The sequence below is a fragment of the Nannospalax galili genome, unplaced genomic scaffold, assembly GCF_000622305.1.
Source record: "Nannospalax galili isolate Female #2095 unplaced genomic scaffold, S.galili_v1.0 scaffold748, whole genome shotgun sequence".
Classification (NCBI taxonomy): Eukaryota; Metazoa; Chordata; class Mammalia; order Rodentia; family Spalacidae; genus Nannospalax; species Nannospalax galili.
The window spans coordinates 212,940-236,910 of record NW_008358283.1 but is presented as its reverse complement, the minus strand read 5'-3'; the positions used below and the strand labels follow the sequence as shown (position 1 = coordinate 236,910).

Sequence of the window (23,971 nt, the reverse complement as noted above, 5' to 3'; positions counted from 1 at the left end):
AAAAAAAAAAAAACCTCAATACATTTAAAGCAAGGAAGTAAAGTACGTGAGCCTTTCTCCTATAGCCACAGTATGTTTGGCCTTGTTTTTTAAAAGCCATAGCTGTGATCCCAATAGTCCAAGGAGTTCTACAGGGAGTTGAAAAAAAAAAACACCTGATTTTAAAATATTGACATTTCACTCTTATTTCTCCCTCCAGCAAGAACTGCCAAGAGCCTATCTGCTAAACAGAACTCTATAATAATTTTAAACGAACACAGAAATACCATTAAGTTCTTACACAGACTACCCTTAATGACTCATAATTCCTTCAAGCGATTGTTTCAAGAAATTCTAGTGACCGTCACTAATCAGATTTTATACTTGATTTTAGCCAAAAGGCCTAGAAGCGATCACTAAGGTTATCTAGAGAAACATCTTTAGAAATCTATGTTGGCATTCTCAGATGCTTAGGCACATCCACTGAAAGCCTGCTGCCCACGCACAGCACCTCCAAGCAAATCCTCAAGCACAGCTCTGGCTATGTTGCCCTTACTTCATAATAGTGACTGCTCCTGAGGACACGGCCTTTACTTTGAAGATAACGCTTCTAATATTTCAGAATGTAGTGTCTCATTTGTAGTGGGGCCTTTGATTTCCTAGTCTGCTATTTACTAAAGAGTTTATCATTCAGAAATGCTGAATTACATCAATTTTCAGTCAAGTGAGATTATGTATTTTCACTATTTACTGATCATTCCTATGAACAAATAAATGTACTCATGAAGAAAACACTAGAAACTTCTTTCCCTCCCCCACCTTTTACAGTAAAACTCCTAACTTTAGCCTGCATCAAAATTCCTCCTCAGGGTCATAATCCTCTTTAACTGAGGGGGTGTCTGACTCACTGTCTCCCCTCATTCTCATTCCTTGGCAGATCCGGCTGCCTCCATATTTCATACTGTCCTTACCAAGTGACCACTCCAAATGAATGCATAGCCAGATTTTAAAATGTAAGTATAACCTGATCATTCCTTTGCCTAAAATTCTCCATTTGTCTTTTTCCCCTAGATACCAATCTGTACGACCTCAAACTCATTTTCATCAACTACTAGAGCACTTTCTACAGTAGCCTACAAGAGAGCTCCCTTCACAACTTGTATCCCCACTGCATCCCCTTTATAAGGTTTAATTTTTCTTCATGGCACTGATCCCACTGCCACCCCCATCCAGACGGCAAGCAGCAGTTTCAATTACCTCATGATCATTGTCCTGTTTTCAAAAAAAAGTTTTTTTAAGATTCTTAAAAAGGATGTGTTCAGGTTCTATGTTTAGTAAGTCAGATTCTGGAATCTAGTTCATCTGGCCGGCTTCCTAGAAAGGGGCAAAATACTTTATCTTCATTAGAAGTCACTGTTCTGTTGACAACTACCAGTAAACCTATGCTCTTCGAAGTCAAGCAACATAACAGTACCAGCTAGGGGGCTTGTGTCATCTCCCTAATATTAGTCTCTTTAATCCAGAGACTAAAGTCTGACTGACCACTATATTGTAAACCCCACAGATAGTCAAACAGAACATTTTCTTTAATCAATAATTCAAGTGGCATGACTTTTACCTTTAGCAGACCCCATTTTTTAATTGGGGGGGGGGCTCTTTTTGAGACAGGGTCTCCCTGTAGCCCCAGCTGGCCTGAAACTCACTATGTAGCCCCAGGCTAGCCTTGAACTCACAGAGATCTGCCTGCCTCTCCTCTGCCTCCCAGCCATAGTGGACCCCATATTTAAAGGCATATATGTTGAAGAAAAAATAAACTGAAAGGAACAATGCAGTATTTATTTTATGCTGTCGAAGCTGGCACGTTGTGAAGAAAGCTATAAAAGTTCCACATAAAACCTTTAAAGGAAATACATTTTTAAATAGTTTTACATATTAATTACTCTGGAAAGTTTCTGAACTCTATTAAGCAGCAGATCTCCTTTCTTGATGGTTTCTTGGTATTGCCAGTTCTTGCTATCAGGTCTATAAATAAATTTAAGAAAACAATGAATTATTTATCAGCCACATGACTCCATGACAAGAGCTGACCAATGCCTTACTTAAAGTAAGAATACCTGTTAGTTTCTACTATTTCATTCACTTTATCTATTTTGCAGTGTAGTCTCCCAGCAGCAATAAATCTGGACAGTTCCCTGATTTAGAAAACAGAAAACAAATATGGTTAGTCTCAAGAAGACTACATTTTTGTTTTACAGATAAAATTTCATTTCCCTCAAGCCTCACCTACTGCATATACTGTAGTGATGTCCTTGCTTTTTACTTTCTGACTTAAGTCATCTACCAGAATAAACCTAGCCCTAGGAAGTTCTGAGACCTCAATCAAGTAAAGCTACAAAAGTACTCAGAGAAAAAAACTTCAGGAAGTTAGAGGAATAAACTGATAGAACCATAAGCCCTGACCAATAGCAGCCACATTCAGTTTTACTGGAAAAAATGTCCTAACTCAGGGCTGGAGAGATGGCTCAGAGGTTAAGAGCCCTCAGTTGTTTGTTTTTTGGGGTATTTTTTTTTTAATATTCTATTTTTAGTAATTTTTTTTTAGTATTGATTTTTTTTTCTTGTGCATTTCATGTAATAGTTCTGAATCAAATTTAGACACCTTGCCCCCCATGGCCCCTCTCCCCCACCGGATTTCATGCATTCTGTCATATATGTTAAAAGTCCTATCCAGCGAAGCATTTGTACCATGTCTGCGGAGGTCAGAAGAGGGGGTTGGAGCCCCTGGAACTGGAGTTATGGACAGTTTTTAGCCACCGTGTGGGTCCTGGGAACTGAACCCAGGTCCTCTGGAAGAACAGCCAGTGTTCTTAACCAGTGAGCCATCTCTCCAGCCCCATACTCAAGTTATTAAAAGTAACTCCAGTTGGTCTTAGAACACAAATGAAAAACAAAACCTAACTTGGATCTATTCTCTGAATGATTTAAAGAATACTTACATGCAGTGGGTATTAAAGCCACTTTGTGGCTTCAGTGTATCTCCTGTGAAGTTGTGGTTGACTCTCACACTGCCCTTTTGCTTCTGTGTGTGTGTGTGGGGGGGGGTTGTCTGTCATCTCAGCTGTGGCAGAATGACTACTCTTGAGTCCAAGGCCAGCTAGACCCCACAGAACAAGAAAAAGACCCTGACACCAAAAAAGGAGAACTTGGCCCAAAGCCATACATTGTACTGTTTTGTTGCAGAATCAAACAAGGAAGCAGGCCAAGAGTATCAGTTGTTCACAAGTCACTCCTGCCAACTCATGAGAAGTGTGATGACTTATAGTGCTAACTGCCTTTGGAATTCAGAGCAGGTTATCAGGATTCAACAAAACCAGCAATCAGCCTTCTATTTTGCTAAGGATCATTTGAAAAACTAAATATGACTGCCATGCAGTTCAGATATCAGAATAAACCTTAACCTCAGACATGCCACATCTAAGGCAGACACAGCTCCTACTATGTAATATAGAGCACTTTTGTATCTCTGTAGACTTATTTCTATCTGAAATGATCTTTGGTATTGGTTTATTTACCTACCATCTTTCCTACAACAAAAGTATATAAGGAAAGACCTAGAATAACAGCAGACTTAAATAGCTCAGTTTGTTGAATCCATGATTCAGGTGCTCAGAGTTCACATTTGTTACCAGTTTGACCAGAATGACAGCTCCAACATAAAGCTTATAAGAACTTATACGAAATACAATTAAATATACGATAGAAAAGAGATCTGGGCAGCGGTATAATAGCTGCAGTGTGGTCCACAGCATAATGGAAGAGGACTACTGGTAGAGAAGCTCTTCTCCGTGGCTTTTCTCATCCCCCACTGGAAAGCAAATACTGAAGGCAGAGATGACAGACATGATTGTTAATACTTCAGAAAAAGTCTTGGTTTTTTTTTTTTTCCTTCCTTAAAACCAAGGGATGCAATGCAAATTCAGAAAATGGGGAAAAGCACACTTTAAAAGGCAGTTTTAATGCATACATTGCTAAACTTACTGGTCAATGAATTCCACACCCACGCCAAATGCTTCTGCCATATAGCCAAGGGTTAATGACCTATAGGACTCCAGCAGCTGGCTGTATGCATGAATTCTCATTTCTCTTACGTAGTATCGATAATGAGGAGCAAAAAGCCAGTCCTTTTTCATTTCCTGTTCCACAATTGCTACAATAAACAAGGTAACATTATCACTCTTCTTTCACTAAACAGCAACTAGAAATTGGTTTAGGAAAATGACAGTAGTAGGTTCTCCTCTAGGGTCTATGACCAAAGCTACAGGCAGTCATGGCTGCTGGGAGAGGACGAACCCATTTCTCCACGGATGAGCTCCCTGATGGGTTAAGCCAATCCCAAGTGGTCAATCCTAAACACATGTACATGCTAGCACCACTAAATGGACTGTTTATACACACACACACACACACACACACACACACACGTACGTACGTACGTACGTACGTACGTACGTACGTACGTACGTACGTACGTACGTACGTACGTACGTACGTACGTACGTACGTACGTACGTACGTACGTACGTACCAATAATAAAAGAGGAAGTCAGGTTATTGAGATAGACTGGAGGTGTGGGGGGTAGAAATGATGTAAATAAAGTACTCGTATGAAATTCTCAACAAAAAAACAAAATTGAGGCAACTTTGAGTCCCATGAAAAACAGAGTGAAGTCATCACTGCCCTTTCCTGTTATCCCAACAGCGAAGGAAGCAGTAGCAAGAATAGAGGCCAGCTGTGCTGTGCAACTGTCACACCCTAAGCATCACCAGCTACTAGACATCACCAAGCTCTAAAGGAATTTGTCTCCAGATGATTTGACATTCATGTACAAATATTTTAACCAGGGGAAACTCTATGTACCAGATTTTAAGTGAATTTCATTTACAACTGTAACAGAAACAAGATCAGAAACCAAGATCAGAAAGAGATACACACAAGCAGTAAAGACTGATGAAATCTACTACAAGAGATGCAAACAGTCTTACAAAATACTGTAAGGTTTCAGGACAAGTTATAAACTACAAGGCTTGCAGAACAGTAGAAGTAATAAGTTGGTAACAAAGTAACTGAACAGTAAGGTGTCCACAGGATACTGTGCAAATTGCTCAATACCAAGCTATCACTGCTCTGCATACTGAACTAAAATGCAAGACCATGTACCTAGCATGAGTCTGTAGAGAAAACAGAAGTGGCAGCATGACTAGGAGGCCCTCCACTGGCCTACAGTAGACAGGAAAGAGCTTCGAGGGGACAAGTCCCAAGGCAGGATCAGCATGGCAAAGCTCAGGGAATAGAAGATGCAGGAGACAGAGATACAAAGTGAAGAAGGGAATTAGACTTGAATAAGATAAAAATCCCAGGAAAAGCAACTGATTTGAGGGGTTGGTTTTTGTTTTTAGAAGTTGTTTTAGGGAAGGTGGAGAATACAGATCAAGCGAACTGGCATTATTCAAGTAGGCCTGCCCATCAGCAGGTGAAGAGCTCACAGGGTGTTCAAGCACAGGTTCAATGAAGACTTGAGGCTAGAACTAGCAATCTGGGGAGCACTCCTGAAAGATCAGGTAAGGGCAATCCAGAGCAGCTGGTCACTGCAAGATCTCAACTAGGAAAAGGAAGGTCCAACATAAAGAAGCATGTTACTGGGGAACCAAGAACAAAAGTGAGAAGTGAAGACCCTCCAATGTCAGTAAGACGGGGTGAGAAAAGCAACCTGGGATATATAGCATGAGGATCAAAGGTCACTAACCAAGATGGACAGTCTCACCAGCAGTAAAATACATAAGTCTGATAAAATTCTCCCTTCTCAGTCTGTTTAACGTTTTCTTAAAATGAGGGGACTTTCAAATGCTATATAAAATGAGAGAAGTATAAACGATGGTCCGTGTGAAGTGGTACAGTGTTTCTGGAGGGCAATGTAGTCAACAGGGATTAATCTTTGCAAAATTCAAGTTCTTGCAATCTATCTAAAAAATAAGTGGACAGAAGCATTGCATGTATATTCCAAACAGAATTACTTATTTTTTCTCCAGAGACAGTAAATTACGGCACATCGCATACTCTTGAAACAGGAAGTCCTTAAAATCACAACTAGAATTCTAAGAAGCTCCACTAGATTGAATATCAAGCACTTAGGACCATGACCACCACTTAGAAATTCTTGATTAAATGGCTATTTGTATAGTGACATGGAGAGCTTCTTCACATCATACTGTCAAGAGCGAATGCTCTCTGGAGAGCCAGTGATACGTGCCCACCCTACGTACAGTCATTACTTCCTATATGAATATGAAGGCCTCTGAAGGCATCCAAAAACATGCTAACAGCAGTTGCCTGAAGAGAAACAACCCTTGCTAACACCTGATAAGTAAAAGCCTTTTACTACCTTAAATGATATTGGTAGAAAATTCTCTTCAAATATAACTTTTTTTCTTTAGTTGTGCACAAACCACAGTCCTAGGAATATACTACAAAGCATTAAATACCTGGAAGCACTGTGTGAACATGTGTATGGATTTGGGGGCAGGGTGAGACACAGTGTGTTCACTTTTTTCAGTTTAATTAATTTCTAGAAATAATCACAATATCTGGAAAAGGATTCTACTTCCTATTTCACTTGAAGTATTTTAAAGCACATTAATCTGAATATTTAGATAATCTCACAAAACCTATTAAGCCCTACATGTCTCCCAAGTGCAAATAAGTGATAAGAAAAAGAATAACCCTGTCATCAAAGAAAAGGCTTCAACTTTATTATCTTCTGCATTTAAATATCTGGGAAATGTATAGGGTTAGTAAAACTAAAATCTTTCCTCCAGAACTATTTGAATAAAAGGACAGAGGTTGGGAAGACGTTAATACCTAACAAAAGTTACCATAGTCATATATAATTACCCCAGAATGGCTTCATTTTTCCCTGCAAAGACAGAATCATCATTTGTCATCCTTCCCATTTTTCACAAAGATCTATTTAGACAAATACTTTCTGAAATCTGTAGCATAATAGCAATATATTAATTTATTATAATTAATTTATTATATTATTTAGGGAAATATTTGGGAAGGACAACTTAAACTGATACAAGCTAATTCTTCTGTCATATTGATAATTTAGTCATTGGTAGCAAACTAAAAGGCCAGGAAAGAGTGTAGCCCAGAAAAAAGAAGTAAATTTATGTCAGTGGGCTCTATAAACTAGCTCTCAAGGAATATAACTAGTTTCCACAGTATGTTCTCAACCCACCCACCCTAGTCACTGCATAAAAAACAAATCATCACTGAACTCAAGGCTTATTTAATCTCAGTGAAAAAAGGAGATTCAGATTCAGAGTTCCCCAATGTCCTTCACCATACAGCCTAAGGAGAAAACTGTCTGCTCAGGCTTGCTTTACCTCCTTAAAGACTCTAAACCAGGGTTGCAACTCCCATAATGGGCCAGAAAACAAATATTTTGAGGCTTAGCAACCACATAGTTCTTTGTCATACATTCTTCTGTAGTCTTAAAATGGCGCTTAAAAAATACAAAAACCAGCTGGGCGTCGTGGCGCATGCCTTTAATCCCAGCACTTGGGAGGCACAGGCAGGCGGATCTCTGTGAGTTCAAGGCCAGCCAGGTCTACATCGTGAGTTCCCAGACAGCTGGGGCTACAGGTCTCAAAAAGACTCCCCCCCCCCCCGCAAAAAAAATAAAAATAAAACAAAAAAAACCTGGGCCAGTGAGATGGCTCAGCAGGTGAAGGCACCTATCGCCAAGCCTCAGCACCCTGAGCACAATCCCTAGAACCCGCATGGTGGAGGAGAAAACCAACTCCTGAAAGCTGCCCTCATCTTCACCTGTGTACCATGGTGCACACACACAACACAAAATGTTTATAAATACATATAAAAAATCATTCTTAAAATCTGAGATATAAAATAAAACAGGCCATGTTGGCTGACCTTCCTCTAAAAAGAAAATTATTACAGATCTTCAGTTACTAGCCCACTGCATTTCTTGTATGTGAAAACCCAGTTTTGTCCCCTTACCTAATGACTGGAAGAAAACAGAGTAACGGCATTCATAGAGTGAAAACAGATACTGCCGAACTGCTGGCAGGCTGTGTAGCACTTCAAGAATCTCTGCTCCTTTAATGACCTGGGTATTAAAAACACCAAAATAAACTTATGTTTTAATGATTTGGAGTATTTAAATTAGAAAAGCATGAAAGAGTTCAAATTATCAGTATTAAAGCTTCAATCTTTACCTTTTCCCTGAGATCTGGTCTTTCTAAGGCAATCATGCTGACATAGACAGTGTAAGTCACAAACGTTTTGTAATCCATGAGCTCATAGGAGGTAAATGTTGAAACTGTGTCAAGAAAGAGCTCAGCTGCCTGTTTGAAGTCTCGAATAGCCACACAGTAAAGACCCTGATACACTTTTAAGCGGTTTCTCCTGTCCCAGTCTCCTCCTTCTTCTATTAGGCTAGAAAATAAAAACAAGGTCATAATAAACAGATAATGCTACTTCTTACAGATCTTTTTAAAGAAAAGCTTTAAACAAAAGGAAATATCTAAACAAAGTATCTCATTCATTAATACATCAATTATTTGACCCAAATCCACAATTGTAAACAAAACAGGAAAGCTTGTACCTATCAATTACTCATTAATAGCATCATAGTTTGAAGGAACTATATCCCCATGGCTGACAAGTACCTTTTGGCCTTTTCTGTGTTTCGAGTGATGAGATCATTATCCATATAAAAGAGACCAATGCGAAGGAGATAGAATACAATATCTAGTCGATGACCCAGGGCCACAGTCTTATCATATGTCTTGCGAAAGGCTGTGAGAGCTCCTTCCTATCAAGAAATTCAAAACCAAAAATGAAAAAAGTATCTAAGTTGACAAAGCCATCTGAGTTTTTCTACAGAGTTGTTGAGGGGGTAAAAGTAGAGCAGAGCTGAAACAAGATGGCAACACAGTGATTGTTGTGACTGGGTGTAAGTTCGGAGGGGTTGGCTATATTGCCCCTTCTGTTTGGAGAAAGTGCAGAAAATGCGTAGCATATACTTCTTTTCTGGAAAACGATGTAAGAAAACCATTGATAATATACAACAGTGTTGTTTCAGTGTTTTCCTCCATTACAACGACAGTACCCACTTCAGAGCTAGTTCACTATAAGTCATGTGGCTTTAAAAAAAAAACTTTTAAGATTTTTATATGTGTAAGTGTTTTGTCCATATGAACGTTAAGTTCATCAGATGCATGCCTGTTGCCTGCAGAGGCCAGAAGAGGGTATCAGATCTGCTGGAACTGGAGTTACAGATGGCTGTAGGCCACCATGTGGGTGCTGGGAACTGAACCCAGGCCTTCTGCAAGAGCAGCCAGAGCTCTTAACAACTGAGCCATCTCTCCAGCCCCCCAAATTACTCATGTCACTGATTATTAAAATACAACTGCCTATATACACACAAAATTTCATCTCAAAGAATTGTGAAATAAAATGGTACGGTTGCTTTTACAAGGAACACTGATAAAATCGCTTGTTTATACTTGGTAGTTTTCAGAACATGACTGGCTAGTTTAAGTGGTTATTAGTTTATGCTTCATAAATTTACAAAAGGGACTGTCAAAGCAGCAACAGGTGCACCAACCCAGATATGGATATGTAAATACTACTCCTCACTAAAAGGAACCAGGGATGTAAGAGAAGTGAATGATTCCAAACCAGGGGTGAAAAGTAAAATAACCGGTGAGTTTATGCCATCTTCTGTCAGTCAACAAGGATGATCAAGATCACGTGAACAGGGCAATGACATTGTCTTAAAGGAACATCCACTAACAAATGTGCAACAAACTAGACATCATAAAAAATGTCAATGATAAATATTAACACAATGACTAACAACCCACTCAGTGCACTAAGTACTTGGTAAGAATCAGAATATAAAAACAATCTGGAAGCATGCTGCTTTATAAACAGATAGCTAGTATGAGAATTTAACTCTTATCAATCTGATGTCTATTTAGCCATGTTCTGGTCAGATTTCGGGTCTGAGGCTCAAACCTTCAAATTTCTCATTCACATAAAATCCAAACCATATACACACTTTTAAGTTTCTCTGTATTTTCAGTTTTTTACAATGACCACGTACTAAATTTATAATCAAAAGAAAAAAAATTTTCAATTGAAATTCCACAGCTCATCATTGAAGCACTTCCTCTGTGCCCATGCCATTCTAAATCTTTTGCTTTTTCAATCATTAAGTAGAAACTATCACTCTCCCTATTTTACAGATGAGAAAACTGAGGGTTCAGTAAATGATTACTCAGGCTGGAAATAAAACCCAAGCAATCTGATCCAAGAGCTTGCACTATTTTTTATACTGAAACTATGACATGTTACAGTCATAGTATACTACTAAAAATTAAGAACACTGAAGATCCAGCCTCTTAGTATCACACAACTATGAAATTGAAAGTTTTTAGGATTCAATAGCAGGATTATGTAGAACTGGCCACCCAGTAAAGTGAAATGTTCATTGTCCCAGCAACTCGGTCTCACAGACTCATCTGTATCCTAAAGAAACACTAGTTACACAAAGAGACGTGTGTGAACATGTTTTTCACAGCAGCAATTTAAGAAAGAACAGTTTTAACAGCTAAAGCATAAACAAAACAACATGCATGTCGACAACGGCTGGAAGGACAAACTGGTACATTCTACAGTGGATTGGCTAGACAGGAATTAACTAGAACCAAGCTGTGTGGACAATAACTTGTAAAGGCCTCAGATGCAATGCTGATGAGGATGGCCGGGAGTACCTGAATACATTATGATCCCAGGCCTGGAAAAACAGAAATGTTTATTACTCGTTTTCTCAGGACACATGCGCCTATGTAGATGGCACTGAAAGAACTAAAATGCTTCTTCTCTCTGGGGGTCTACGGAAGAAAAAAACTACCTGCGCTACCTACCTCTTAGATCCTTGCAATGAAAATATTACTAGTGTAAATTTTTTAGATGCTACAACAAATGATTGGCACCAAGTAAGAAAAGTGAAGTGCTTCCGGATGACCCTAATTTTGTCAGAGTAGTGAATGCCTGCTTGTAAGACACAGAGATGAAGAACACACCCGCGGCTGTTTCCAGCAGGGAATGAGAACTGTAAGACACCCACTGACGCAGCTTGTAAGGACTCACCAGCACGGATAAACATGATTATCCTGTTCTAAAAGTTAAGTTCATTTATTCAGCGAGGTGCTCCTCACCTGCATTCGGCCCCAACATCAGCCTGCTGACTGCAGAGAGGGGAAAGCAATGTCCACTCACCTTGTCACCTATCAGACAGAGGTACTCTGCTTTCGCCATCATTGCGTCTCGAATCTCACTCTCTCCCAGGTTCTTCTCCGCATCGTCCAGCTCTTCATCCAAACGTTTCAGCTCTTCTTCGTTTGCCTTCTTCATTTTACTGAGCAGGTCCATGTCCATCTGCCAGTCGAGGGATTTGCACAAGGCTTCATAATAAGGAGCCATATCTGCAAGTGGGAAAGCGTGACCTTGAAGTCACGGGTCGGGGTCTGCCTGCTTCCTCCCTTCCTCCCCTCCACCGCACCCAACCCCGACCCCGCCAGTCGGCCCCACTCCCACTGGGCGCGAGAGCACAGCTCCGGGGGAGGCCTGCACGAAGGCCGGCCTCCATTAGTTTGCTCTTGCCGGCCAAAGGAATCTTCCCGTCGGGACAGACGTGCACTGGTAGAAACGCGGCCCAGACCCTTCACCGGGACGCGCAGCAGCGACAGGCACAGGCTGTCCCGCCGCGGCCCCACGGAGGCAGAGCCCCTCGGCCAAGGCGGGGTCCCACAATGAAAAGCACTCTCGGGAGACACCCGGCCGGCCGTGGGGACCCCGCGGGAGGGACTGCCGGGCAGCGCTGGCCGTCCCCCACAGGCCCGCAGCCGCCCAGCCTAGGCCGCTGACTCGGCGGCGCGGCCTCACTGTTTTCGCGGACGGCCGCCATCAGCTCTTCGCGCACCGCCGCGTCCGCGCGGTGCTCGGGCAGGCTGAGCAGGAAGCGCAGCTGGGCGATACGCAGGTCGGGGTTCTTGGGCAAACCCTCCTCCTCCAGGTTCTCCAGCGGCATGGTGGCGGCGGAGCTGCGACCTGAGGGGAACCGAGAGCCGCCCGGCCCCAGCAGCGGAAGTCGGAGTACTCAGTGAAAGCGCCCCGTAGCCTCCAGCCTGACTTCCGGCCGGGCTTCGGCCGCCGCCTGCAGCGCCCCCTGCTGGACGCCAGCGGGAGTGCCTGGCGCGGTCTGAGCGCTGCGCCCCCGTGTGTTCACACGCAGCTTTCCACATCCCAAGTTGTATTTCTTCTCAGTTCTCTCTGGTTTTTAAGCGATTTTACTTTCGTTACATTTGCAACTGGCAGGATCTTGAAATCCTTTAAAATTTGAAAATATAATACAGATTACAGTAACAATAAAAGCAAGCACAAAGTTTTGCCAGATCCTGTTATTTTAATCTTCTTAAGGCTAGGAGGAATAATGTTGATAAAGTTTGCAGATGGAGAAATGGGACTTAGATCATGATCATCCAAGGTCGTGTGACACCTGTGATGGCAGGGTCCGAAGCAAAACCCTTTCTATACTTCAAAATCTACATTATTCCCTTTGTTCTGAGGAAATGGCACCCCAAATTTAAGTTTTAATTCAGCAGAATGATCTTTCTTTTTTTTTTCTTTCTTTTTCTTTTTTCTTTTTCTTTTTTTTTTACATTTTACTTATTTGTGTGTGCACTTGAAGACTCACTTGTGAGAATCAATTCTTTTCTTCCATCATGTGGATTCTGGGGATCCAACTCAGGCCATCAGACTTGGCAACAAATGCCCTTGCCTGCTGAGCACTTCCCTAGGCCCAATATTATCTTCTTCACATGCAGATTAATTACATGTAGGCATTTTCAGCTTCCATTTGTTCATGTTGACGTGAGTCTTCAGAATGGGTAGTGGTTACATAAAATTCCACCTGATGGATTCACTACCATACATTTTCATTCTTCCCTGCGATTAGAGATGACTCTAAGTTGGCCACGATTTTAGTTTGTGAGCACACAACAGAAATGAAGAACACTGTATACATAGATCATTTCATATTTTACGATCTTTCCTTAGCATAAATTCCTATGCAGAAATAATGACAAATAGCTTTATAACTTTTTGAATATTTACTGTCAAATTGTTTTCCAAAAGACTTGAATTAAGTCACACAGCCATGGTGGCACTGCTGACGAGAAGACCCATGCTGACAGTTTTAATTTCCTGGACTATTGGCCAGGGCAACCTTCCTGAAGTGAGAGTTGCTAAATACCAGCACTGGGACTGAGGGACTCTGAGGCCATGAACTGGAATAAGCATTCTCATCTAATCTTCAGATACAAGACTGTGTGGTCCACACAAAGACCTTGCCACTTGCATGTCATGAAACCACTTGAGGTGGCTGAGACATAAGAAGTGGAAGCTGAAACTGTACACTGAGTAGAGGAGGGGTATTGGACTACCTTGTGGGCCACCCGACACATGCCAGCCTAAAGCACATCCTCTAGGATCTGCCTCGGGAGACTCTGACCCATAGGGATCTAGAGCCAGAGATTTCATCTCAGATGTTGAATCTCACATCATAGACTTCTATAAGAACTTTACCTTTGAACACAAGCTGAATACCTTCTGTGGCAGGCCTCTTATGCTGCCCTAAAACTCTTCTGGGTCCTGAAGCATGATGCCTCATGGAGAACGTATGGAGCCAGGAATCACACTCTGTTTAATGGTTATCAGATGTCCGCCTTTTGTGAGAGAAGAATCCAAAGAGCTGCTAAAATAAGTGATGAAAGGCATTCTGCTTTATGTAACTAGATAGTTAAAGCTGTATATGGAAACTGATCCTCAGTTCACTCGGAGATGTGTTATAGAGAACATACTCAGGCGTTCATGGATGAACATGGGCTAGGAGGGACCACAGCTCCCGACTATAGGGACCTTCAAAAGACTGGGTTCATATTTGCATGGAATATGAATAATACTATATCCAGAATCCATTAATATTTAGGAAAATTCATGAAGCCTTGATTCTGGGTTATAAGAAACTTTAGTGAATGACCCAACCTTCAGCAGATGCCACTAAGAAACCAATAAAAATGAATCTGCCTAGGGTCACTGTCTACCTGAAGACATCAACTTTGGTGATCCTGTCTTTTCCACATTTACCTTGTTGTGTAAGTCTGAAATTCAGAGATTTAAGGGAACCAGAAGTCAGTAGAAAAGTCCTCAGCACAGCCAGTGAGTTTAGACCTACTTTACAAGGTCTAAACCCTCAGAAGAGGCCTGCAGTATGGTCCATGGCCTCCTTTCCCCATAGGACCAGCAAAAGTAGTGAAGACCTGGATGGAGCCAATTTCCTCCAAGGTGTGTGTGTCGGTCAGCTTCTGTCACTGTGATAAAACACCTGGAGGAAAAAAAATCTTAAAAGTAGGAAGTATTTATTGTGGCCTGTGCCAAGGCATGCCTTCAAAGGAATGTTCCTAGTGACTCAATGCCTCTGTACTAGGAACTCAAGAGATTAGCACACTGACCGAGTTAGTGCCCTGTGACTCAGTCATTCTCAACAGCACCAGCTGCTGGGGACCAAGCCTTTAACACAGGAGTTTTCATAGAACTTTTCATATCCAAACTACAATAGAGTAACTACCAAAAGCAGTGCCTTCATACTAGGGATCCTAATAATGTGACCTCAGCCCCTCTCTCTGGCAAGGGGCCATGAGTAGCTATAGCCATTCAGGGATTTCTCAGCTTTATCCTAAGACACTTAGGTTTCTTGCTTGCCAGAAAGACTAGGAATGAAAAAAGAAATATGCGCCTAAAGAATGGTGCATAGTTGAGGCAGGGATAAAACCATTTTTTAATTTTTTACTTATTGTTTTTATTTTATGTGTATGCGTGTATTGCCTGCATGTAGGTAAGTGCACCCATATCATGCAGTACCCGCAGAGGATGGAAGAGCCTGTTGGATCCCCTGGAACTGGAGTTACGGACAGTTGTTAGCTGCCATGTGAGTGCTGGGATTCAAACTTGGGTCTTCCGTAAGAACAGTCAGTGTTCTTAACCACTGCACTCTCTCCAGCCCCCAAAACCAAAGACTTTAAAAAAAAATAGGTATCAAGTCTCCTTCCATACATCTACATGGAATACAATAGTCCTGGGCTCCATCGATTCCTATGAAATGAGGAAGATCAGCAGGTGTACAGGTAGAGCCTGCTTGCTGCATAATGGCATGCGTAGTCAGGGAAGTCCGTGCAGAAGAGGAGAGAGGAGTGCAGAAAGCCAGGGCCTTCTCCATATGTACCAGTTCAAGTCAAGAAGGTATTTGGCATCTCCATAGCATTCAGACACAAAACTAGCTGTTGTAGTTCATTTTAAAGGATGACCTGGTGGTTCCAGGAAGACAAGAGGAGAGGATAGTAGGTCCTAGCTGCCGGCCAAACACTGTGCCCTCATGTGGAGAAACTGAGGCACATCTTCTGTCCCTGCTATTCTCTCATGCTTCTGTGGAAGGGAATGATTCTGTAGAAACATTAATATGGAAATATTCAGCATCTTATTTTCTGGGTGTGTTTTAATAGATGGATTAAGGGTGTGGTTTCTTTTGGTTTTCTGATTTTTCTTTTCTTTTCTTTTCTTTTTTTTTTTTTTTTTTTTGAGACAAGGTCTTCCTGTAGCCCGAGCCTGCCTGGAACTTGTGAGGCTGGCTTTGATCTCACCAAGATCCACCCACCTCTGCCTCCTGAGTACTGGGATAAAAGATGTGAGCCCCCACACGTGGCCTTGTATGGCTTCTTTATAGAGCACTGGGTTGTCACTTCCTTGAGCCAATTTCATAGCAATAACACTAATAACCTCAAATAAAGATAATTTTAACACCATTTTCTATACAGTTTTGGTTAACTTTAGCCACAAATTACCTTTAAAAAGACTAGGAAAAGCTGGGCATGGTGGCACACTTTTAATCCCAGCATTCGGGAAGCAGAGGCAAGTGGATCTCTGAGATCAAAGCCAGCTGGTCTAGAGTGTTTCAGGTCAGCTGGGGTTACAGGAAAACTGTCTCAAAACGACCAAAAACAAAAACAAAAAAAGAGTCAAGGAAATTAGACCTGAAGGAGAGTAGATAGTGTGTCAGAAGGCAGAACTAGAGCTACCTATGAACTTGCTTTCATTTGTTGCAGCCTGTGGAACCCAACGGGCTGGGCATCCTTTAGGACTGGCTATGTTGTGTCTCTTAAATGGATAATTCAGTCACCTGAGAGACGAGAGAGCCAGCCTCATCGAGGAGTAGTTTTCAGTGCTCCCTGTAAATTAATTTTTTTTGCAGCACCATGTTTCCTGTGTAAGTAGGACATAAATCTGAAGGATGAACTAATTCAAATGTGAAAGAAAAATAAATACTTAAGATACAAGGAACCTTTCTAAAGGATGTTGCCTTGAAAGATCTTTGGGGAGCAAATTTCTTGGTGTTACAGGTTTTGTTTTTTTTTTTCTATCAGAACTTGACAATCAACACAGAGTTTCTGTCCACCCATCAAAAAGTTTCATCATTTGTGCTGGTGTTACAGGTTTAAGAGGAGTTGTTTCATAACTGAACCAGGGGATGGTACCTGAAAATGCCCCTCCCTGTACCCCTCCTGCCTATGCCATATTCTTATGAACCATATAGTACCTGTAGTATATCTTCAAGAAGAATACAATTGTGTTAGAATGAGGAACTCCTTCCCATATCCCAAACATTTTTATTAGTACATAATTAATTTATCCAAGCAGTATTATGTGTTTATATGTGTGTATGTATGTGGGTGCATAATCATGTGGGTGCATGGGGGGGGCTGCATATGAATGTGAAGGCTGGAGGCCAGCTTCACATGTTGTTCCTCAGGAACCATCCACCATGTTTTCAAGTCTCTCATTGGTCTGGAGATCACAAATTAGGCTAAGCTATGTAGACCCATGGGCCCTGGAATCTGCCTGTCTCTGCCTCTTCAGCATTGAGATTACAAGTGTTTGTATCATGCCTGACTTTTTATGAGAATCCCAGGTGGGGAGCAGGCTTGGAATATAAATACTTTAAGCATGGCCTTATGATTCTCTAAATTTGATCGGTTTCTGTTGTAATATCTCCCTTTTTCTCTCTGATTTTATTAGTTTGCATCCTTTTCACTTTGGGGGTTTAATTTGGCTGAAGATTTGTCAATTTTCTTAATCTTTTCCAAGAACTCTCTGTTTCATTGTTTGTGATCTTTTCTTTTCTGTTTCATTAATTTCAACCTGTCCACTGCTTGGGGTATGTTTGTTCTTGTTTTTCTAAGGCCTTCGGATGCATTATTAAGTTATTAATTGAGATCGTGCAAACTTTTTGATATAGGTACTTATTGCAATAAACTTTCCTCATAGGACTCTGTTCATTTTGTCCAAGAGATCTTGAAACGTTGTGTTTTCATTTTCATTCACGTCTAGGAGTTTTAAATTTCCTTCTTGATTTCTTTCTTTCTTATCATTCAGTGGTGAGTGTTTTAGTCCCCATGGCTTCATGTGCTTTCTGTCATTTCAATTGCTGTTGATATCCAGGTTTATTCCATTGTAGCCCAATAAAATGCAGGATGCTACTTCAGTTTTCCTATATTTGTTGAGGCTTGATTTGTGTTTTATATCTGGTGGATTTTGGAGAAAGTTCCATGGGCTGCTGAGAAGAATGTATATTCTTCTGTGTCTGTTAGGTTCTTTTGATTTGTGGTGTCATTTGACGCCAATGTATCTCTGTTTAATTTTTGTTGAGATGACCTGTCTGTTGGTGAGAATGGGGCATTGATAGTTGCTGACTATACCTGTATTGTGGTTACTATGTGGTTTTAGACCTAATAATATGTCCTTTATGGAATTAGGTGCACCTGTGTTTGGTACATATTTGTTTAGAATTGTAATATCCCCTTGGTGTACTATTTTTTGATGACTATGAAATAGTCTTCCTGTTTTCTGACTAGTTCTGGTTTGGTCTATTTTATCAGGTATTAGAATAGATACACCAGCTTGTTTCCTAGATGTTTGCTTTGAACACATTTTCTTTCTTTTTCTTTTCTTTTTTTTTTTTTTTTTTTTTTTTTTTTTGGTCTTTTTGAAGCAGGGTCTCCCAGCTGTCCTGGAACTCACTATGTAGACCAGGCTGGCCTTGAACTCACAGAGATCTACCTGCGTCTGCCTCCCAAGTGCTGGGACTACAGGCTTGCAAAACCACGGCCAGCAGAACACCTTTTCTTTTTACACTAAGGTGTTATCTATCTTTGATGATAATGTGTGTTTCTTGGCAGCAGCAAAAAGTGATTCCTGGTTTCTGATTCAATCTGCTGGTCTGGGTCTTTTATTGGAGAATTGAGATTGTTAATACTCAGAGTTATTATTGAAAGATGTGTATAAATTCCTATCATTTCATTGATTTTGTGATGTTTTCTTAGCTCCCTTCTTGATCAGCTGTCCTGGTGTTATTTATTCCCTCTGACCTCTTAGGTATATTTATCCTTCTCTTTAGACTGAAATATTACTTTCAGAATCTTCTGTAGAGCCGGGTTGGTGGTCATAAATTCCTTTAATCTGTTTTATTGCATAAAGTTTTTATTTCCACTGCAATTTTAAGAGATAGTTTTGCTGTGTATAATAATCTGACTTGACAATTATGGTTTTTCAGAAGTCAGACTACATCTTCCTATGAATTTATGGCTTGGAAAGTTTCTGTCAAATAATCAGCTGTTATTCTGGTGGGCTTGTCTTTATAAGTGACCTTTCTCTCCTGCAGCTTTCAATACCTTTTCTTTATTCTGTGTTTTTAATGTTTTAACTATAATATGCCATAAGAAGTTTCTTTTCTGGTCCTATTTGGAGTTCTGTAGGCCTCTTATATGTGGATGGACATCTTTCTCTAGGCGTAGAAATTTTTCTTCTATGATTTTACTTAAAATATACTTAAATTTTACTTTGGTATAGTATAATTTGAAGGTTGAGCCTTTGCATGGTTTTCTAATGCTTTCGCATGTTCTTTTAAAAAAAATATCTTATTTATTATTTTTACTATATGTATATGAATGTATTGCCTGCATGTATGTAAGTGCACCCATGTCATGCAGTGCCCGTGGAGGACAGAAGAGGACATTGGATCCCCTGGAACTGGAGTTATGGACAGTTGTTAGCTGCCATGTGGGTTCTGGTATTCAAACCAGGGTATTCTTCAAGAACAACCAATGTTCTTAACCACAGAGCCATCTCTCCAGCCCCTCCCATGTTCTTTTCATAAATTTTTGTAAAATTTTCGTTGGCTTTTACTGAGTGATCCAATTCTTCAGTCTTGTCTTCCAGCCATGATATTCGATTTTCTGTATGACTAATGCTTTTTAAATTTATTATTATTTTTATTTTTGTATATGAGTATTTTGCCTGTGTGTCTGTAAGTACACCCATGTCATACAGTGCCCAAGGAGGCCAGAAGAGGGTGTCAGATCCCCTGGAACTCGAGTTAGAGATGGTTGTTAGACAGCTGTGGGTGCTGGGATTCAAACCCTAGTCCTCTGCAAAGCAGGCAGTGCTCTTAACCACTGAGCTATCTCTCCAGTCGACATGATTAATTCTCCTGTTTTTTTTTTTTTTTTTTGCTTTTAGAGGTTTTTTTATCTTTCTTTTTAAAAATTTTTTACAAAAACTTTATTAAGAATTTCATAAATGCATATAAGATGTTTTGATCAAATCCATGCCCACTCCCTCCCTCCAAATTCCCCCCTCTGAAGAGATAACCCTAAAATCTTTTTAAGGATTAGATACAAGTTACCAAATACTTTTGATATTTTTGGCCTTTGAGACAGAGTATGTTGATAACAGGCCCAAGGACATTTTGACTTTTAGCCAAGAAATTGGCTACTTTTCTTTGGGGTCTTTTTACCCTAACTGCCTAGCTAATTACTACCTCCTATTCTTATCATGCCATCCTCTGAAGAGGTTACTCAACTTGCATATAGGGAATAGAGATGCAGACCACTCTGGCTTCTTCCATGCTGAACAGGGGTGCAGGGTGAGGCAATTGGAGTACCCCTTCAGTGGGTCTATCTAAAAGACTCCCAGATTGCATAACTCTTGTCTCTAAAGGGAGAAGAAATTCCTTGAATCGTGAATATGAGATGTGAAGGAGAAGTAAAGGCAGGAGTAATTAGGATTACAAGGTCTAGACAGGGAACTAGAAAAAAGTCAGAACAGGGCTATTTTCAAATGTTCATATGAGAGTCCATTGGAGTTTCTTGACAAGGGCTTCCAAAAACATCCCTCTATTCGTTTTTTCCTCATTTTTCTTTTGTCTTCCAAGGCTGGACTAGTTGGCTGGGAAGAGTGGCTGGATACTCAGGTGAGGGTCCAGTGACCCTGGTTGGCACTCCTTTAATGAATGAGCACAATTGTCAACAAGCCCAATTATGACTAGGTTTAGCATTCAGGCTCAGCCGAAGACATGATGATGGTAGTTATTTCATGAAGAAGGGACTGCTGTATAATATCATCTTATTAAAAGGACCTGGAATTTATAAGGATTTGGTGCTAGGAGCCACATATGAGCAAGAACATACATTGTTTGTTTTTCCGAGTCTGTGTTACTTTACTTAGTATAACAGTTTCTAGATCCATCTATTTACCTGCAAATTTCAATATTTCATCTTTCTTTACTTTAGGGCTGTCAAATCTGCTGTTGGGAAATCTTTAGGGTCTTTTTCATTATTTTTTAGGGCTGTCGAATCTGCTGTTGGGAAATCTTTAGGGTCTTTTTCATTGTTTGAACCCTCCCCTTTATTATCCCCTGGTGCTAGTAAGTTTTCCTCAGTCTTAGGTGGGTTTCCTAAGCATTGTTGAATGGCTGCTATTATGGGGAGGAAGGAAAGGGGCAAATGGTGTCTTTCCTGGATTTCCTTTTTATGAGCCAGATAGGCAATGTTGGTCCAGACCTCTGGGTCAGAAATGTCTGCTGACAGGATCCAGGGTGTGAATTGAAATACTTCATTCAGAAATTCTGAGCTTTCTTTTTGGGAAATCTTAAGTCCTCTTAAGTAGGGCTCTAAGGGAGTGAATTTGGAGGTTTTTTTGGCATGATGCTGAATTTCCCATTATAGAAAATAAGTGTTGTCAGTGGCCTTTAACGTTCCCAGGGCAGCCTGCCATGGGGGATTGAGATGCTTTGACAAGCACAAGCCTAGCTGCAGATTTAAGGGACTGGCAACCGTCCTTGTGACTTTTAACTGGTTGCTGCATTACCAGATTTTTATGATAGTTGTAAAGGTTACTGCCTACACCCAGTTGGGCTGTCAGGGTCCGGAAAGAGGGCAGGGGGCCTTCAGCCAATATCACAGAGTTGCCCTGACCAAGAGGCTTCAGTTGCCTGCAAACTGTATCCAGACCCTCGTGAAGGCAATAACCGAGATAAAGCAAAGAGGGAGAAATGGGGTGGTCCTCTGATGAGCCCCTTCCCAAGGACAAAGGTTTATGGGGAAGAAAATGGCTTTTTAAAATCTTTTTTTGTTTGTTTGTATGGCGCAAGCTGCCTTGAATTTTTTTAAGTGCTCCACAGGGGCTAGTTAATTTAAATTCTCACCTAACTGGTTTTAGCTTCGGCTTGAATACCCCAGGGGCAAGATAACAAAACAGATTAGGGAAGTTTATTTTAGAAGTTGACTTTAAGGCTTATATGAAGATCCCTTAGAAACTTTGGGGATTTTTGTTTCTAGCGGTGTTAAGATAGGAAAGGAAAGTGGGGTGAAACGCTGATTTCTAAGGGAACATGCCTGGGATCAAAATCTCAGGTGATTCCTACTCAGTCCACAGCGCAAGCCTTCCCTCAAGTTTAAGAGATCGGCGTCTGCTCTAAGAGCATTTACCTGGCCGTTGCGCTACCGATTTTTTGTATTAGAAAGATGTATAGATGGGAGGTCTTTGTCTACACCCGTGCAGGCAGTCAGAGTCCGTTAAGAGGACTAAGAGCCTTCAGCTAGCATCAAGGAGTAGCCTTGACCAGAAAGCCTCAGTTGCTCCTTTGTCTTTAACGGTCCCACGCGAAGACTCAGACCGAAAATAAAAGAAGGAAAAAGAGGAGAGACTGCCAATCCCCAAGGGTGGGGTGGCTTAGAGGCAAAGCTGCCTTAATCCTCCTGATGGGAGGTGATAGGAGAAAGAGATTGCTGATGCCCTCCTGATGGGAGGGATACTCACGAACTCTGCACGTTCCAGGAGCCCCACGTTGGGCACCAGCTGCAGGGAGGCTCTGGGGGCCAGCTGCAGGGGGCTCTCCCTTTTTTTGCGGGTCATTGGCCACCAGCCCACGAGGGCAGGGATAGCAGAAGTGGCGAACGGGGTCAGAACGGCCAGTGGGCGCTGACGGAAGACAGCTCTTCCAGACATAATAAATGATCCCAGCCTGGTCCCAGGTGCAGTGAAACAGCAATGACACAGCTCCAGGCACAGTGAAAACAGCTCCAGGCACAGTGAAAACAGCTCCATTTATTAGTGGGAAAACTAGAGAATTTATAGTGTGGAGGCAGTAGCAAAAGCCTCAGTTGATAGGTGCTCATAGTATGCTTTATTTACATGTGGCAGTGGGCTCCTATCTTCCAGACTATCAGGCAATGCCTGATATCATATAGAAAAAACCTGGGAGTAGGTTTTACTCCAGGTAACTATGCCAAAGGTCATGTTTCAGATAAGGCATCTGTGTTTGGCAGCACTTCAAGGTGAGCCAGGAAGAGAGCAGGAGGCCCCCTGCTGGAAAGGGGAGTTTTTCCATTTGGTGCCGAGCCCCTCAGGGCTATCTGGACATGGAGAAACTACAACCCTAACAGCAGGGTTTCCCAACAGTAAGGTGATACCTTAAGGTGGTTTTAATTTTCATTTCTCTAATTACTAACAATGTTGAACACTTTGAGATGTTTCTTAGCCATCTTTATTTCTTCCTTTGAGAACTCTCTGTATCTTTAGCCCATCTTTTCACTGGGTCATTTGGTTTCTTGATTCTTTGTTTTTTGAGTTCTTTATATATTTTGGATGTTAAACCTCTGTCACATGTGTCACTGGTGAAGAAGTTTTTCCCATTCTGTGGGTTTTCCCTTTACCTTTTTAATTATTTCTTTTGCCACACAGAAGCTTTTTAGTTTAATGTGGTCCCACTTGTTGATTGTGGACCTTAATTCCTGAGCAACTCTGTCTGATTTTGAAAATCATTTCCTACACCTATATCTTGTAAGTTACTGCCAATATTTTCTTCTAATAGTTTCAGGATTTCCAGTTTCACACTGAGGTCTTTGATCCATTTGGAGTTGACTTGTTGTGCAAGGTGAAAGATAATGGTCTAGTTTCATACTTCTACAAGTAGAGATCCAGTTTTGCCAGCTCCATTTGTTGAAGATGTTGCCTTTCCTCCATTGTGTGTTCTTGGCACCTTTGTCAAATGTCAGGTGGCTGAAATTACGTGTACTCAGGTTTTGAGCTTCAATGATGTTCATTGATCTGTGTGTTTTTTGCACCAGTACCATGCTGTTTTTATGACTATTTTTCTGTAGTATACTTAGAGATGCGGTATAGTAAACCCCCCAGTGTTGCTCTTTGTGCTCAGGGTTACTTTGGCTATCCGGGGTCTTTTGTGCCTCCATATGAATTTAAGGATGCATTTTTCTAATTCTGTGAAGTATGTCATGGAGATTTTGCTTGGGATTGCATTGAATCTATATATTGCTTTTGGTGGGATGATCATTTTAACAATATTAATTCTTCCAATCCATGAACATGGGTGGTCCTTCCATCTCCTGGTGTCTTCCTCTATTTCTTTCTTTAATGATTTATAATTTTCAT

The 23,971-nt window shown here is 41.1% G+C and overlaps 1 protein-coding gene and 1 non-coding gene across 2 annotated transcripts; both read right to left on the bottom strand.

Moving 5' to 3' along the window:
- Positions 1-1,789: 1,789 nt before the first annotated feature.
- Psmd6 (proteasome 26S subunit, non-ATPase 6) lies at positions 1,790-12,348 on the bottom strand. The gene is made up of 8 exons (XM_008821573.3): positions 12,017-12,348; positions 11,351-11,556; positions 8,731-8,876; positions 8,278-8,497; positions 8,060-8,168; positions 4,018-4,186; positions 2,094-2,171; positions 1,790-2,001 (listed from the first exon to the last, which is right to left on the bottom strand). The coding sequence occupies exons 1-8, from the start codon at positions 12,159-12,161 to the stop codon at positions 1,905-1,907; spliced, it is 1,170 nt and encodes a 389-aa protein (XP_008819795.1). The 5' UTR covers positions 12,162-12,348; the 3' UTR covers positions 1,790-1,904.
- Positions 12,349-16,601: 4,253 nt separating this feature from the next.
- Positions 16,602-16,665, bottom strand: LOC115068168. Its single transcript, XR_003847542.1, has one exon. It is a non-coding gene; the product is annotated as a small nucleolar RNA SNORD43 (small nucleolar RNA).
- Positions 16,666-23,971: the final 7,306 nt, after the last annotated feature.